At 35.2% G+C, this 18,509-nt stretch overlaps 1 protein-coding gene across 1 annotated transcript in view; it reads right to left on the bottom strand.

Moving 5' to 3' along the window:
* The window catches only part of LOC128985554 (leucine--tRNA ligase, cytoplasmic-like), a 47,864-nt gene extending 34,438 nt beyond the window's left edge, over window positions 1-13,426 (bottom strand). Inside the window, exons 1-9 of the mRNA XM_054405153.1 lie at window positions 13,295-13,426; window positions 7,463-7,681; window positions 7,080-7,292; window positions 5,189-5,350; window positions 3,342-3,437; window positions 2,776-2,924; window positions 1,573-1,798; window positions 1,050-1,268; window positions 30-170 (exon numbers count right to left, since the gene is read on the bottom strand). Coding sequence (XP_054261128.1) covers window positions 30-170; window positions 1,050-1,268; window positions 1,573-1,798; window positions 2,776-2,924; window positions 3,342-3,437; window positions 5,189-5,350; window positions 7,080-7,292; window positions 7,463-7,681; window positions 13,295-13,297 — 1,428 coding nt within the window. The 5' untranslated portion in view covers window positions 13,298-13,426. The remainder of the gene's footprint in view (window positions 1-29; window positions 171-1,049; window positions 1,269-1,572; window positions 1,799-2,775; window positions 2,925-3,341; window positions 3,438-5,188; window positions 5,351-7,079; window positions 7,293-7,462; window positions 7,682-13,294) is intronic.
* Between the last annotated feature and the right edge of the window lie 5,083 nt (window positions 13,427-18,509).

Here is an 18,509-nt window from a genome sequence, read left to right as displayed (position 1 = left end):
GAGCAACAAGGCCTTTTTTTATTATTTACCCCATCATAGAAACTCTTGAGGTAGACAAGTTCCTTGGCTTCTTGCAGCTTTTCTTTGTCGTTTTGACTTTGAATCTTCAGTTTGTCGTAGACAGTAACAGCACTCAGAGTTCCAAAATCTGGGACGTCGATTATTGGGATCTGAAAAATTGCAAATTATAGCACATTGTTCTATAATTATATTTAATTAAGGCCTGTAGTATCTGTGTAACATATTTATTTTGTTATAGTCACTTTAATTTCTTTATTTAAAAAACGTCTTTATAACAAGACACAAGATTACAATGAATCATGCAAAGTTAAACTATGGACTTTTCTATTGGTAAACTCTAGGTAGGCTATATTTTTTGAGTCTCTAGATTTATTTGTTGTCAAAGTACAAACAAAGTAGTTGTATTCCATGAAGAAAAGACAAATCAAGAGTATTGTCATTAGACTACTGTCTTGTCAGTTTTGTTAGGAAAAGAAGGCCTAAACTACTTCAACATTTTCATTCCCAAACATATTTTATTAGTGTAACAAAATAAACTGCAATCTAATGTGCAACTGAGAGAGTAAGCTTAATTTATATCATCACTGTATGAATTGTGTGTTACCTATAGCAAAATTTTTCATAAATTATATTTTTAAAGAAGTTAAAAATACCTGTTGAACTGTCGAGTGATTCTGTTTTTATCTTCAGAGGCGACCATAGGTGTTGAACCTGAAGGTTTATTATCAAGTTGAATATCAAGTTATTTATAACAATTCTCTTTATTTGTGGTGGTATGAAGAGTTGCCACACAAATTGACACAAAATTCCAGTTTTTTATACAGTTTTGTTTATGTATTTACGTACTGCCATATATTTGAGTTCATGTGTGTTTATGACTCTTGAGCTGCTTAGCTATGAAACTTTATGTACATAATGTATTTGAAACCTTTTTGGGTATAAATGTGATCCAGAGGATTAAAGTGTTTCAATTGCTTTAGATAAAAAATCTATCTTTCTTACCAACAAACTCAAGGTTTTCTACTCACAGGATCGTAAGGGAGGACCATTTCATCAGTGATGCCAAACTTTTGACGGAGAGGTGCCTTCTTCTTGAGGTCCATCAGGGCTGCGTAATCGTCTGGACTGTCTGAAGGCACACTGGTCACTACTCCCGTGCCTTTGTCCTCCTTGATGCTCAACATGGGGAGAGTGTAGATGATGGGGTGGGGGGTGTACGGAGCCTTCAGACCACAGCCCATGATGTCCTACGTAACACAAAACAAACTGTTTACTGAGGAGAGTATGGCTAATTACAATTCTTGGAAACCGGTGGTGTCGAGGAATTGAGGATGTTCAATACTTTCTGACTTTGGATTGGATACAGACTTAAAAATCTCCTGTAAATGTGGAATAATCTTTATCATTAAGCTTTGAGGTAACATAAAACGTGTTTGACAAACCCCATTGCAAACATATATTTATCACCACATGTTCCCTACACTTCACTTTTTTGCTTTGTTCAGAAGCATTAATCAAACCTTGTTTATTTAATACAGTAAAGGATATTACCTGTCCAGTGACGTAGAACATAACCTCCAGCACTCCGTCATCGGGTGTGAACCCCTGATAGGCCATGTTGCGTGCTGAACGCTCAGTACACACAAACACCTCCTTGTCTGTGGTCTGGAACACTGCATAGCGGATGTCCGGGTGTACCCAGCAGTTGGTCTGTCCGTACATGGTCTCCGGCCTTAGTGTGGCAGCCACAAGAAACACTGGCTGATTGTCCACGGCGCTGTGCAAATAACAATGTTATTGCAAATGAAAACCAAACTGCCAAGTTGTCAATTAATTTTCTTAGGTTAGTAGACAACGTTAGCCACAATATCAAGGAAAACTGTTCTTGGTTTTCTACAAAATCAATATAAATATTTATTATTCCAAAGACTCTGAGGAAGTGTTGGTTGTGTTTGAGAATATAGTGTGATGAGAAAAATATTTGGCACATTCTATGATGATAAATGGAGATTTAGGAAGAAATAAGTTTTGGTAAGTATATTCAAACCCAGACATTGTGGCAATGTTTTAGAGCCTCAGATTGAGGATTGGGCTTAACAGAACATGTGTGGAGGAAAGATCTTCTAATAGGCCTTATCACAAGTGTCTACCTAAGAAACACTAACCTGAAAAGCCTAATTTAAAAGGACAAAGATAGACTTGAGACTACAGTGAAGACTACTCTGTATAAGAGGAGAATCATTGTTGATGAGACCAAAAGCCTATTGAGGTGGTAAAGGCCAAATAAATAAAATCTTGAAAAATGCATTAATTTTAAACCTTATTTTGAATTGTTATTTATTTTAGATTACAACTATTCAATAATAAAAATAAACAACATAAATGCACCCTAATTGAGTCTTGTGAGAGTGACTCATACCTCCTCTAAGGGTGGATGACGATTTGTTCTTCAGATTCATTGGCACATCAATCTTTACTCATATTGGATCGTCAAAACATTAAATACTCACACACAAACTTACATAAAACATTAAAATGAAGTATTTGACTACTACTGTCACCAATTACTATTTTCATTATGGCATTATGGCAGTGCTCGGTTGACATGGCCCAAAGTCATAATAAGACGGAAATAAGGTAAATTAACCTCTTATTTTCAAGATGTGAATCAAAATTACATAAAGATGAAAAATTTGAAATTATTTTTAGTTTGACTTGTTTTATTGTAATTTAGTTGTTGTAATAACTGCTTACCTCAGTTTTTCTGGGTAGGGTTTGAGCATTCTCATTTTGATGAGAGTGTACTCCTGAGGTCCAACCCCTTCTCCAGTGGCTCGGTCGTGGTCCATGCAAGGTTGATTATCTCTGGGTGAGAACACTGTATACCGCTTGCCATACTTTATCTACAACAATAAGTTGGACAAAAGAGTATGTCTGATTTAGACTTCAGATAGTTTGGACCGCCACATGCCTATGGCTAACACCATTACACACTGCTTTGTCCGTGGACACTTAGAAACAAAGTCACAACCTGTTTGTCTAGCACTTTTTGGTAAAGCTAGAATAGAAGTTATTAATTGATTTACTTATTTTGTAGTTTGATACTGTAGTGTGCTTATTTTTCACACAAATTAAATCGCATTAACTTCTGAAGGATTAAACTTATTTTGGTTCAGACAATGGTCGGACCCTGTGGCCAAAGAATGATCCTGACAGTTTAGAAACTTTCAATTGTTTAAAGAAATTAAACAATCTAACTTGAAAACAATTTAAGAGGGACAAAACTGTTTAACTACAATCACATTTGAAATAAGCCCTACCTTGGCTTTTTCCCTCAGTCTCAGAAACTGCCATCGGACGAAGCTGTCAAAGAAAGGGTTGGCATCTGTAGTGATGAACGTACGTCTCCAATCCACCTGGACAAAGATGGAACTAAATTCAACTTACCTCAGAAGTATTTTAAACACTAATTTGCATATATTGTTATTTTTGTAATTGAAAAATATATATTTGTAGACTAAGAAACTATAAAAGTGTAGGCCTACTGTAATTGTAATTTGAGCAACAATTTTCTATCAAAAACTTAATTAAAACTGACTGCATTTCCCTGTTTCAAGATTACAATATTAGAATAACAAAACTACCTTGATCTGTTATTTGGAAAAAAATGTTAATAATTCTATTTTCGTAAAAAAAAAATTAATTCTTGGTCACCAGCAAAATTGTCAGTTTTTAAATTGTGCTATAAATGAATTGATAATGTAATCTAATACAATATTGACGTTAATAGGATCTGGTTTGCAACAATCCTCTAGAGAAATGTTAAAATACCACTACAGTATACACAAACAATAAACAACTGAAAACTGATGAATGAAAACAAATATACTTTAAACATAATTTGAAATGAGACAACTCTCTATGTAAACTAGGATTTCCCCAAAGTTTTGTCTCCATAGTTTGTTTCATTTTATAAATGACTTCAACCCAACTAAACTTCAATTCAAAGGTACAACATATTTAGTGTAAAAGAAGTAAATAATGTAACATTTTCTTTAATATGAAGATCTTTAAAATTGGTACAAACTCGCTTAAAATAACAGATTTTGTTATTGGACATAAACAAAAATTGGTTTACAAGTTCAGTGTTAGCAAAGGATTTTCAGATTGAATTGTAGGAGCTATATAGTGCTTTCAAGTGTTTTTACGTTGTAGATTGGCTAAATTATGACAAAGGAATATTTGTTAAATACAGGTTAATTCTTGGATGTTCTCGTTATTAAATCTAGGCCTATGTATTTTTTCTGAATAATGTCAGAATGCAGCAAACAATAAATAAAAGAAAACATAAATCACAGATAGTAGATGTTATCAGTGTTAATGGCCTACAACAATGTTTCTTATCAGATACCATTTTATGCACTAGAAATAACAGTCAATAATACTTCATATTGCACAGTTTCTATCACATTTAAGAGGAGATTCTTGACACATTTTATACAAAAAATGTGATGTTTTTACTATTCATTAGATAGTACAGCTCATATTGTCCTTTACTTGTAGCTCGGGAAGAGATGAGATTTTTATTTATTTCCTGATTTTTAGGATGGGAACGGAATAGGATTTTTCCTCCAGTGCAACAAGGATTTGTTTTTAAAATTGTTGCAATTAGCATTAATAGCAAAGAAAATCAATTTTCTGAATTTATATAAAAATTGTAGTTTATAGAAAGGGAACGCACATGTTGATGTTCCATGTCAACATGTCTGTAATCTCTACCATTATTTTCTCCTGCGATTGCAGGTGCATTATCATAATCGTAAAATTGTTGAACATCTCATGCAATTGCAGGGAAATAATATTCCACTGCAGTAGTGACGATATCTTCTGTTATCGTCTCTAGCAATAGTCACAATTTTGATTATCTTAATCTTGACTCTTGAGCACCTTGATTATGTCCGGCAATCGTTCATCAGTCTCACTGGCACTTGCGGTGAAATCGTTGACAGTTAGATCAAATACCGTTCCAAGAAAATCCGGTATTAAATGTAATCTCGTCCAATGATAAGCAATATATTTTTCCCAAAAACTTCCTGAAATGTCAAGACCTTTCCAAATATGATTAGCAATGGAATAACAAATAAAGTATGTTGCTATACACACTGACATGTAGGCCAATGCTGAGTAGATCGTTGACAGCCAGGGGAGGGAAGTGATCCAGCCAGTGAGAGGCATTGGCAAACTGTTTAATCTCATCATCCTTCAGTCCAAGGCTCTGCATGATCTGCCACTGGTACTTGGCTGTGCCTGCCTTCGCTACTGCCTTGCTCTGTAATAAAAAAAAACACATCAACAACGGACTAGCTTCATCACTACATTGTTATTTCACAGCCACTGATAGCATTTTCCTGGAAAACATCTTTATTCCCAAACTCAAATCTATTTTTGGTAAAACATTGTAAGTGACATTGAGATATTCTAATTTGTGTGTTTGTATAGAGTAAAGTCTTTGTATTTCTTGTTCCAAAGTGAACCCTTTCCCATTCAGATAAGCCTGTTATAATAACCCAAATCTTTGAATCCTTTGGATAAAACAGTTTCATATTCCAAGCCCCTTGCCCCAGCAACAGGAACCAAAATTTCAACGTCAACCTTTAACAATGTGTACAATACCCCCGCCGCAGCAAACCTGCCGACTAAGCAAATTTCCATTTGTCTGAATTGATTTTCAGTTAAATATATTTTAATAACATTAGGTTTAACGAGTACCTAGGTTTGCTGCTACAAGGAAACTAATAAAGTGTGTTTTTGAGTAAAATATTGATAGCTTAGTACAAAATAAATAAATTTTTGAAGTTTGATCAAAATATATCCATAAACAAACAAACTACAACATTTGACAATATTCTCCATAAAAATAACATGGGAATTTTAAATTTAAATTTTTTTTGATTTTCTCCGTTACTAATAATCGAACAAAAATACTTTTATATACAAAATTATTTGTTTTTTTGAGCTCTTTAAAAAGGTCTACAGAGAAATCGGGAAATTTTGTGTTTTGAGGGTCAAAAGTGAGAAAAACCAATTTTTACCCCATAAAACCCCCCGTAAAGCCCCGTTCCCATGGGCCGATCGTGCTGGTTCGCGAACTCATTCAAGTTTATCCCGCTTTACACCTTTAAACCAAATTTCATCAAAATCGGACAAAAATTACTCAAGTTATCGCGTTTACGGACGTATATATGACAACATTCATACATATATAAAAATTTGAACGAATGGTGTTTTTGGCCTCTGGGGACATCAAAATGAAAAAGTAAATCGGTCCCGGGTCTAGGTCTTACCGTGCCACCTACGGTAATAGCTACTTCCCTATAGGGAAATTCGCTAAATACTTCCCTATAGGGAAATTCGCTAAAAAAGCTACAAAATGTCTAAAACTAGACAATTTTTCATAATTTTTGATAAGTTTCTTTACCAGGCCCAATTGTAAAATTTAAAATGGCGGATGGAAAACTATACTAAAATATAAGTTAAATGTGCTGTTTATTGTATCCATTTCAAAAGTAACTTATAAATGCAAATGATGTCAATCTTTCATATACCGTACTTAAAAAAAACAACTAATTATAACAATAAAATTGAATACAAAGTGGCTAAATACTTATATTGTCTAGAATTCCATCAATATTTAAACTTTTTTTCAATATAAGAAGAAGTGAGTAAGCTAAAAAAGAAATTGTATGATGGGGAACACAGGCATCTGCCTTAATTTTTTGCATAACGAAGTTAATGTAATTTATAATTTTTTTAAGAAAACTTACTGCACAATTAGCTGGTAATGCAAAAAAATAATGAATAGATCACTAATCTATAAAGATTGAAATTCATTTGGACTGTACCAGTATTAGAAACACTAAGACAATTTTAAGTAATATGGTTAAATCTATGCACCTGGAATTTAAGAAATACCCTGAATAAATAATTATTAAAATTATTAGAATTCGTTTCATACTAAAGGAACGTCAAATAATAATGAATGTTAATGTTAAACCTACCTTCTTTCCTTTGCTCTTGTCCTTGATTACCAGATCATTGGTAGTTTCTGTAGGGGTTTGAGGCTCATCAGAAGGAAAGTTAGGTGGAAACCCAAATGTCTCCATTTCCCGCTTCAGTTTGTCAGCACAGGCTTTTATAGGCATTCCAGTGCAATGGAAACCAAAGGGGAACAGAACTCTCTTGCCCTTGAGCCGATTATAGCGAACTGCAAACTGAGTAAAAAAAGAGCTAAACAACTGAAGACAAAAACTGAGAATACACAATAAACATTTTTTAATTTATTTATAAGAACTACAAATAACTTATTTTTTACCAAACAAACTGAAATATTTCTTACATTTACAAAATTAATTGGTCCATAATTTATTTAAGTTTTACTAACCTCACATTTTGATAAAGAGAATGTGTGTCCTAAATGAAGTCTACCATTCATGTAGGGAAATGGAAAAGTTGTAAAGAACTTTTCATCAGGCGATTTTCTTGGTTCAGAGGGAGCCTCTTCTTCGTATATCTTTTCTCTTTGCCAGCGTTCTTGAACATCTTTTTCAATTTTTTGTAAATATTCAACCTTGAAGGTTCCCTTTCTATCTAAGTTGGTCGTCTGAAAATAAACGTATTGTATTATTTACTTTTTATTTAACAATACACAACGTTTCGGGATCTGGAATCTGATCCCGTCCTCAGGTGAAAAAACTTAACTTAAGTTGGAATACTACAGAGGGTAGGACTACAGAGGGTAGCAGTCAAAAAATTGTTGTTGTTGCTTGTTTGTTGTTGTCGTTGTGTGTTGTTTTTTACCATCGTGATGGAAAATGTCCGCAATAAACCTTAGAACAACATTAACTCACCATTCAAACACAGAGTTCAATTTAATTATTATTATTTTCCCCCTTTTTGTTCCTTCTTACTTTTATAATGTTTATTATATCTTTCTTCTTGATTTGCGTATTTACTCATTTATTTTTGCGAATAGCAAACAATGTTGTGTTGCCATGGAAACCATATCACCAAAAATCAGCTGCGGTAAGGTAAACAAACAATTGTTTTTCCAACAGTTTGTAACAGTCTGATTTATGTATCGAATTGAAATACTGAAATGCTATGAGAAAGGATGGAAACATGTCCACGACATAGGAAATGGTGAAAGAAGTAGTAAATGCTAGCAGTGCGGAGGGTGGGAAATGTTTGTGGCAATTAGATTAATGTATTTAAAATACTAAAATGCTATGGAAGAGATGAAAACAGGTCCACAACGTAGGAAGTGGCGTAGGAAGTAGTAAAGTTTAGCATCGCAGAGTGTGGGAACCGTTTGTGGCAGTTAGATTAATGTATCTGTAATACTTAAATGCTATGAGAAAGGAAGGAAACAGGTCCATGACGTAGGAAATGGTGAAGGAAGTAGTAAAAGCTGGCATCGCAAAAGCTCAGTCCCCAGGTACTTACTTATAAAAGTACACAACTTTTGATTTTTATACGTAGGGAAACAATTGAACATTATAATAGTAGTGTCATTTGGTGTCTGGATTATTCTTGGAATTTTTAAAATCAAGTTTACTTTCAAAAATTTGTTTTTAAAATTTTTATTTTTAGCCTAAAATCTTTGTAATTTTTGATTTTTTTAGTTTTACACTTTGACTATCCAATTACCGTCACTTTTCTGTAGACAATTTTACTGTGAACAAAATGGTGAAAAAATTATTCATTTATTACCAAAGGATTTCTTTCAATAGCAATTAGAGTAAAAGCTTCTGTATCCAATAGTCAATGGTAAAAGTCTACAAATTCGGTAAAATTAATTACCAACAGAGGGTGCTGCATGCAGTGCATAAATTCCTTCCCCCAATGGGTTAAAACATGAAAATGCCCAATTTTACTTACAGCCATCGTTTAGAGCTGTACATATATATACAAACAGTGAGCGTTTTGTTTACGTGTTTTGTTATTTGTAGTGAGATGTGACAAGCATGATGCAAATTTTATGCTTTCACGTACCATATTTGAATATTTACATTGTAGCAAGAATATTGAACAGAAACTGTCTGGATAAATAAACATAAACAAATACGTCCCTGGCCCGAATGTCAATAGGCCTACTAATACAGTTCTGTGCTCGCGGACGGGTGGGCGGACCGGGCGGTCGCCCAGGGCGGCGGGGCCGGGGCGGCGGGGCCGGGGCGGCGGAGCCGGGGTGGCCGTGGCGGGGAAGCCCGGGTGGTGGAACTGGGGCGGCAAAGCCAGGGCAACAAACAAATTTTAGGGAACAGTAAATTTTTAATACAAATAAAATAATAAATTCATTAAGTGAATGTGAAGAGTACAATTATCTATATTACATTTGACGCAAAGAACAAGCCTGAAGATAAACGGCAATTCAAACATCAATTTAAAATTATAATTTAAGCCCAAATATAAAAACCAACCACTCGGCTTGAGTATCGAACAACCGTCGCCACCACGTTACGACGTTACCCAGGACGAGTGACAGCGTCAAAGTAACATTGCAGCGGTTGGGATTGACCTCGACGTATTCCTCTCTCTCTCTCTCTGCCCCCTCCCACGATGTTGTGTTTACTTTATTATTGATTATTTTGGTAGCATGGGCTTCCCTTCCCTCCGAGAGAGAGGAGTTGCAAAAATGAGATATTTTGCAACTTTTTATCTTAATAAACAATGTCGTAATTTGCTTCAACAATTAATTTTTTAACATTGCCATTTTGGGGGAAATCCAAGATGGCCGAAAGTCCTGCCGACTCTTAGGTCAGATTTTAAACAAAAACCAAAAAATAATTGATATCTGCAACTGTAAACATAAACCACCTTGAAATGAAAATAATTTTAAAATGTTCAATTTACACTTAGAACCCTTAGTACATAATTAAGTCAGAGTTAAGGGAGACACCATAATTCGGTGATCGCTCAAGAAAAGGGTGGAGCCCAGGAGTAAACAATTAGGCGGGACAGTGACATAGATACGGTGGGGGGGGGGGGGGGATCAGGGGGATATATCCCCCTTCAACCTATAATGGGTAAAAAAATTGTAATAACATTTAAAAAATAATGTTTTGACGTATGCAATGAAATAGTGAACCTTTTTAATTTTATATCTATTATTGTATTAAGCTTGTTTTTCAAAAGTATACTTTCAATATCAATAAATCGTAAATAAACTGCAATGCCAGTGAAAGTAGTATGGTTTTTTCGCGCAAAACAGAGTACAGACACAAGTCACGGAAGGTCAAAAGCCTTAGCCTCCCCCTACCACCACCACTTCACCTTTTACACCTACCTGAAATTAATCGTTTTAACGTGAGCAATAAAATAGTTAATCAAATGTCATGCCTATAGTACTGTACTAAGCGTGTTTGTTTGTACGTATACTTTCATTGTCGATGAATAAATGGTAACAGATAAACTACATGCCGGTAGCAGTGGTGGGGTTGGATATTTGCGCGCCAAACAGACGTGAGTCACAGGACGTTCCGCGTTCAACCGCCCATCGACACCCTCCTCCTCTACCCCGTCACCCACACAACGCTTGATCTGCTGTCTGGTGTTAATTATTGTGCCAGTGTGTTTTTATGATTTTCGTATTACGTGGTGTCTCATGAGTGTTATTTTATGTCGAAACAAAGTAAACTGATCGGGTTTTTCGCCCCGAAAAGAAAGATTTGATGGGTTTAGCTGGTGTGGCAATGGAACAACGAAGTTAAGTGATTTTATTACTCGCCTTTGAAATAATTTTTTTTTAATAGGCCAAGTCCCGTTAACATATTAATCAAAATATTCAGTGTTAAAGTGTTACAAAATTGCATAAAATTGTATTAAGTATTAACACCAGATTTCACTTCCTAAACGCTTAAAAATAGTGTTTAGAGAAGTTTTTTTCTAAAATTTTCCCCCCGGGGCGGCAGTCGCCGATCTCGCCAAGGCGGCAAAGTCCCTAGGGCCGTGCCTGGTACAAGCCGAACTAAAACATACGGGTACCGGTTATTGGCAGTGCTGGGGGTAGGGTTCGAGTGAGTAGCAAGACACAAAATGTTTTCACAAAAGTACCCCCACCAACCCCCTCGCCTAGACCCGACCGGATTTGGTCGCGCGCACAGAAACTTTGGCCGAACTGTACCCATAACAACTGGATTTGGTCGTTATTATTCGGAGGCCACCCTTATACAGCGTGCTGCGGCGGTTATGTTAGGTTAGGTTATATCATAAATATGTTTGCAGGACTTTTCTCATTTCGTTATGAATCAAACGATACCAGATATGAGTCATACTTTCGCACGCCAAATCGCCTTCAAGTAGGCCAAGGTCAGGTCGTTGACCGGAGCGCGCGCATCACCTGTATCTGGGGCGGGCGAAAATATTACTCACCCGGTAGGCCTATCATTTGATTATAACGAAACGAGGAAAGTCCTACAAACATATTTATGATAACCCAACCTAACTAAACCCAAATTGCCATTTGAAATTTTTGAGATAACAGCTTTTGAAAATTCAACAAGTTTGAAAATGTGTAACATAAGTAAAAATATAGGAAAAGGGTTGAAACCAGAGTTTTTTGAAAGCTCATTTAGCAATTATAGTTTTATCAAAATTTGAACCCCTACGAAATTCCACCTCTTTGCAGTGAAAAGTAGTTCAAAGGTCGAAAGGTCTATTTTTTGTACATTTTTGAACACCCTGAAAATAGGGATGAAAAAATTTAAAACTTTTACCACTAAAGGTACTCAGGACTCAAGGACCTTTAAAATGAGGTAGGTACCTATAACACGACCCCCCTTTACATTTGAAAATTTTCCTAAAACCACCCTAACCCCCCAAAATCTGCCCTTTGGGGTGCTTATTTGGATTTGAAAATAATTTACCTGAATTCCTTGGGGTCAAAATAGGGGGTTCCAGTTGCAATTAAGTTTCCATTTGCTTTCATAATGATCTATAGAAGCCAACCGGGTGGTCTGAGACACCCTATATATATCCCATATATATAAATATATATGAACTTGAACGGATAGTGTTTTTGGCCTCTGGAGACCTAAAACGAAAAAGTAAATTGGTCCCCGGGTCTAGGTCTTTACATGGGGTAATAGCTTATTCCCCTGAGAAATCCCCTGGAGCTAAATTTTAAAACGTCAAAATCCGACAATCTCCAGGGATATGGCAACCCTAGCTCAAAAGAGCCCTACAATCGTTTACACTTATAATCACTCCCACGATCATTCACAAGCGGAAAAAGCTTTTACTGTACTAACATTTTTACTCAATTTTGTGTTGTTTTTTACAAACCACATTGGCACAAAATTGTAAAAAGGTTGAGATCGCCTACTTGGTTTTGCTTTGTGGTCCATTTGTCCTGGAAACAAGTGACATATTTTAAGGCTGACACATCATCTTTCAAGATAAGTTTTTAAACGTCCAATAGTGGTTTAACCCTTAAGTTTTGTGTGACATGAAGATGATGTTTCAGCATAGGAATGTGTAGTCCGTTCAGAAAGCAAAAGGATAACTTACCGGTAACAATACTGAATCAGGTAGGCCTAAGTAACTTCAACTGTTTTGCGATCATTGTTAACTAAACTGAGTTCCTAGTTTTTATACTAACTTAAGGAAGGAAATCCTCGAATCTATGAGTCAATAGCTTATAACAATCTTTGGGTACAGTTTCTTAACTGGGCTATGCTAATATTGATTGAAACTATCGAATTGAAAATATTGATTAATAATCAATATTTTTAAATAGTTTTATTATAAAATAAAACTATCATAACCTAACCTAACCAACCAAACTTGCTGATGGTGAAAAAATCGCATGAAGGTTTACTAATCGAATCGATAGTTTTAATCAATATTAGCATAGCCCAGTTAAGAAACTTTACCCCAATCGTTCCATACCTAACTGTTATAACTGTGCACTTTTTACATAGACCTAACAAAGTGTGGGTAGGCCTAACCTTTTTCCTAACCTTAAAACAAGATTATTTTACTTTACACAATATACAGTAAACAATATATTAGTCATCAACGTTTACTAATGTTTCTTAAAAAAAACGGACGAATCCAAAACAAAAAAAGATAAACTTGATGTATAAAGTTCCAAACAACATGGATTCATCGGTAGGTAGGCTATAAAATGCTCTACCGGACGATAATTTCTTAAACGCAGTAGGCCTATGCCTAAACCTTAAAACAAATTTTGATTATAATTATCAACGGTTACCATTTTTGTGTACTGGAATAGGTTCGTTCAAATATCTCAGAGATTCATAACAATGTCACTAACAGTAAAGACAATTTTTGGAGAGATTTCCAATAAAACGAGGCGAGAATCGTCACACACTCAGGCACTCTGTGGACCTAACCTCAAATAAATTACTAGCTGACGACGTTGATTACATCACTCGAGACTCGACTCATGTACCAAAAAACTAGATCAACTTTAACGTCAATAGTAATGGTACTATATTAAATGTCTTTTACATTTTTAAGAGTAAATGTTTTAAATTGATTAATTGTGAAGGGATATTCCTCCTAAATTAAGCATAGTTCTTGTGTTGAGTTATAAATTAATGACTAATGACTATATCTTTGTCCAAATTGTTTTCAATTAGAAATCCATCCAAATTTCCTGGCAGTTAACCTCCTCGACAATAGTGAAGCTACATATAGGCTCAAAAACAAAAGAGTTAATCCAATAGACCTTCCAAATCGTTTTTAGTTAAACTTTTAAAAAGTTTTTGTATGTTAGTGCACTTGATGGAGTGAAACTAACCCATGTTAAAATGGTTAATAAATTTACTTATTGTTCTAGTATAGAATATTACGACGGCGCTGAAGGGCCACCAACTATAAAAAAATATTTGACTTCATCTCTGAGAAAAAACTTAGAATTCTGAGATTAAAGTCAGAGCGCGGGAAGTCGGCTTCCTCTCTGAGAAAAAAGTCAGAATTCTGAGATTAAAGTCAGAATTTAACAAGTGGGCGTTCCCTATGAAATAAACGGTATCAGCAATCTGACACATACTTTCTCCCGTAAGTTTGTCAACAACCTTTATCATGTGTAAGTTGTGAGAGTAAATATACAGAAATGGGATTTGTACAATTTTGTTCAGAATTTAAAGGAATATAACATGCTAAGTTTTTATCAAAATCGTTTGGGCCATTTTTGGGAAAATCCGATTTTTTTGTTATTTTATGGAGGTTTTATGGGAAAATGACATAATTTACATTAACTTTTGAACCGTATTTTTAAAGAAATGGGATTTGTACCATTTTGTTCAGAATATAAAGGACTATAACATACTAAATTTTTATCAAAATCGTTCGGGCCATTTTTAGGAAAATCCTATTTTTCCGTTATTTTATGGGGTTTTATAGGAAAATCCCCATTAAAAAATTTCTAAAAAAATTAAAAAAACCATCAAAACTGTAAGGACTATAACATACTATGTTAAATCAAAACAGGATTTTTTCTAAAATCCTATTTTTAATTCCCCATAATTCCTATTATGGGGTTTTTATGGGAAAATAACATATTTGACCATAACTTTTGAACCGTAATTTTTACAGATATGGAGTTTGGACCATTTTATTTAGAATTTAAAGGGCTACAACATACTAAATTTTTATAAAAATCGTTAGGGCCATTTTTGAGAAAATCCGATTTTTCCGGTTTTTTATGGGTTTTTATGGGAAAATTCCCATTAAAAATAAAAATTTCAAAAAAATGAAAAAAACGCCTGGAGATACCATGGATTAGAACCTACATACCAAATTTCATCGAAATCGGACCACAGATGTAGTCTCTAGCTCTGTACACATCCAGACACACAGACACACAGACACACACACAGACACACGCACACACACACACACACACACAGACATCACTTCGAAAACCACTTTTTTGGGTCCAGGGGGACCCAAAACGAATATATCCACTCAAAACTCAAACTCGAAAATTTTGACGAAAACAATACTTTCTCCATATACTATGGTATAGGGGGAGAAAGTAAAAAGTTAGAATTCTGAGATTTAAGTCAGAATTTAACTTGTGGGCGTTCCTCTCTGTGAAAAAAGTTAGAATTCTGAGATTAAAGTCAGAATTTAACTTGTGGGCGTTCCTTGAATTGGACGATCTTCTACTGCCTAACAAAACGGCGAATTGAGCACCGAAATGGACACTAATGAAAGAGAAGCCATTTTGGTGATTATTTTAGATTAGGCTTGGCTCAGGCAGAAATATAGCTTTACTTTGCTTGTAAATATAACACATCTGTGTTGAGTATTAGACAGTTGAAACGTACTGTATTTTAAAAAGGTTTAGGTTTGTTTAGGAGGATTAATTAGTCTTCAATTGAAGAGGTGAAACATTTCATTAGGAATGAGCTTAACTACTCAGACCAGTTAGGCCTACATGGATACAGATGGATGCATTTGAAATGTATCCAAAATGGCTTTGTAGTAAAACAAAACACAGTTAGTTCGATTCATAAAGCACTTGACCCTGTAGGATTTGACCTCAGGACCCGCAAACGTTTACGTCGACGAAAATACAAGAACAAAGGTCCAAAGTATCTTTGGCATTTAGATGCATATGTTAAGTTAAAGCCATTATGGCATATGTGTCCATGGTTGCAAAGACTGAGTTTGAATAGACTATAACTTATTCTACTCATTCACTCAGTCAATACTCAACTCAAACTCAAGTCTAGCCTATCGCTAAAGGGACGGGTAGACAGAGAGCAAAGAGTTAAAATCTGACTTAAATCTCAGAGGGGAACGCCCACTAGATCTAGTTGTAATTTCTGACTTTAAACTCAGAATTCTGACTTTTTTCTCAGAGAGGAAGCCTACTTCCCGGGCTCTGACTTTAATCTTAGAATTCTAAGTTTTTTCTCAGATATGAAGAAAATATTTTTTTAATCAGTTGGTGGCCCTTCAGCGCCGTCGTAGAATATATTGTAAATAAATACTTGTTAAAAAAAAAATTGTTTTCATTATTTTCAATAGTAAGTTCAAAAGTTATGAATGCGACCATGTGAAAAGACAATAACCGGGAGCGCTTTTGAGTTTTGAGTTTTTGGGTCAAAAAAGGGAAAAACCAATTTTTACCCCATAAAACCCCCCTAAACCCTCTCGTAGTCCAATCATGCTGGTTCACGAACTCGTTAAAAATAAATGTAGGTTTACACGTTTATGTTTAGGCTAAACGTTAGGTTACAAGTTTGTTTAGGTACACGTAAATATGAATTTGAATGGATGGTGTTTTTGGCCTCTAGGGGCCTTAAGACGAAATAGGAAATCGGTCCTGGGTCCAGGTCCTACCAGGAGTACTACCATAGATAGAACATAGTCCCTTATTAGATTTTCCATCCTTATGGATCAATTGAAGAAAAAAAGGCCCTTGAACTCCAGGTCGCGGCCTTCGAAGTGGCAACATCGCAAGTAGGGTTGTAACTGATGTTTTTTTGTGCAGCTAATGGCATTTGTGTATATATTTTTAAATACGAAAGCTTGGTTACTGGGCTATAAAAATATTGAATTCACTTTAAATGTACAAAATAGATTTTCAATTTAAATATTGTTTTGGTTTTAAATTATATATGTTTTACTTTCTTTATTTAAATAACTTTATGTTCATAAATTTAAATTTAAATTAATAATACGTGAATTAATGAGCTGGTGTCACCTGTCTGCCATGTTATCTTATGGGATGTCTGGCTCTAGCCACGGATGCCTTTAACTCCAGGCCGCGGCCTTCGAAGTGGCAACGTTGCAAGTGGTGTTGTAACAGCTGTTTTGTTTGGAAGCAGCTAATGGTATTTGTATATTTACTATAAGTTCTATTTACTGCCCACCTAGACACAACATTACACGCCAACAGTTTAATGATTTCTTCTGCACTTTAGGCTGTAAATTTTTGTCAGGAGGAGACTACAATGCCAAACATCCTACATGGGGCTCCCGTCTGGCAACTCCTAGGGGTCGACAACTATTGCAGTCAATCCAAGAACGGAACCTTGATACTCTATCGACAGGCGAACCGACATATTGGCCCTCTGATCGTCAAAAAATACCAGATCTTCTTGATTTTTTTGTTACAAAAGGTGTATCCCGAGATTTTGTGACAATCGAGCAATCTCTGGACCTTTCCTCAGACCACTCACCTGTAATTTTAACGATCGCTTCAAATATTATATTCAAACCTATTCCACCACATTTATGCAACAAAAATACAGATTGGAATTATTTTCGTGAATTAATGGATCAAAATTTAAAGATTTCTGTGTGTTTGAAGAGCGAAGAAGATTTGAATCTTGCTGTTGAACATTTCAACAAAACAGTTCAAGACTCCGCTTGGAGAGCAACTCCAGACCAGAATAAACATAATTTAAAATCAGGAATACACTATCCAATTGAAATTAATAGGAAAATTGCCGAAAAACGCCGACTCCGTAGAATATGGCAAAACTCTAGAGACCAGACGGATAAAAGAAATCTAAACAGGGCCACTCAACAACTGAAAATGTTACTGTTTAAATTAAACAATGACAGATTTCAAGATTTCACATCAAACCTTTCTCCATCTGAAGCTAGTGACTACTCCCTTTGGAAAGTTACAAAAAACTTAAAACGTCCACAAATTTGCATTCCACCTATTCTAAAAGAAGACGGTTCTTGGGCCAAAAACAACATCGAGAAAGCAGATGTATTTGCTTCATACTTCAAGGAAGTGTTCAAGCCATATAATATTAATTCAAATGTTGAGCAAGAAATTTTGGAATTCCTCGATTCTCCAAATCAACTTGATTTACCAATAAAATTGTTCACACCATCTGAAGTAGCTAAAGTGATAAAAGACGATTTAAACGGTAAAAAAGCCCCCGGTTATGATCTGATAACAGGTAAAGTGTTGAAAGAGCTTCCTAGAAAAGGAATAGTTTTCCTTACAGTACTTTTCAATGCAGTTTTACGCCTTGAATATTTCCCAATACAGTGGAAGGTTTCACAAATTGTTGTTATTCCGAAACCTGGTAAACCTTTAAATCAAGCATCCTCGTATCGGCCTATATCTCTTCTTCCTGTGGTTTCTATAGTTTTTGAAAAACTTTTCTTAAAAAGACTCCAAATTATAATTGATGAAAAAGAATTGTTGCCTTCCCATCAGTTTGGGTTCCGCCGAAGGCATTCCACCATTGAGCAAGTGCATAGAATAGTGAATGTAATCAAGGAAGATCTTGAAAATAAACGTTTTTGTTCATCTGCTTTTTTGGACGTAGCCCAGGCGTTTGATAAAGTCTGGCACACAGGATTATTGTTCAAAATTAAAACTTTGCTGCCCCATACATACTATGGAGTGTTGAAATCGTATTTGTCCAAACGCTTTTTTCAAATTAAATATCAAGATATAGTTACAGATGTGCATGAAATTG

This window comes from Macrosteles quadrilineatus, unplaced genomic scaffold, assembly GCF_028750875.1.
Source record: "Macrosteles quadrilineatus isolate MER2022 unplaced genomic scaffold, UCM_ALF_1.0 Scaffold_2__2_contigs__length_208266976, whole genome shotgun sequence".
Taxonomy (NCBI): domain Eukaryota; kingdom Metazoa; phylum Arthropoda; class Insecta; order Hemiptera; family Cicadellidae; genus Macrosteles; species Macrosteles quadrilineatus.
This window is presented reverse-complemented; position numbering and strand designations above follow the sequence as displayed.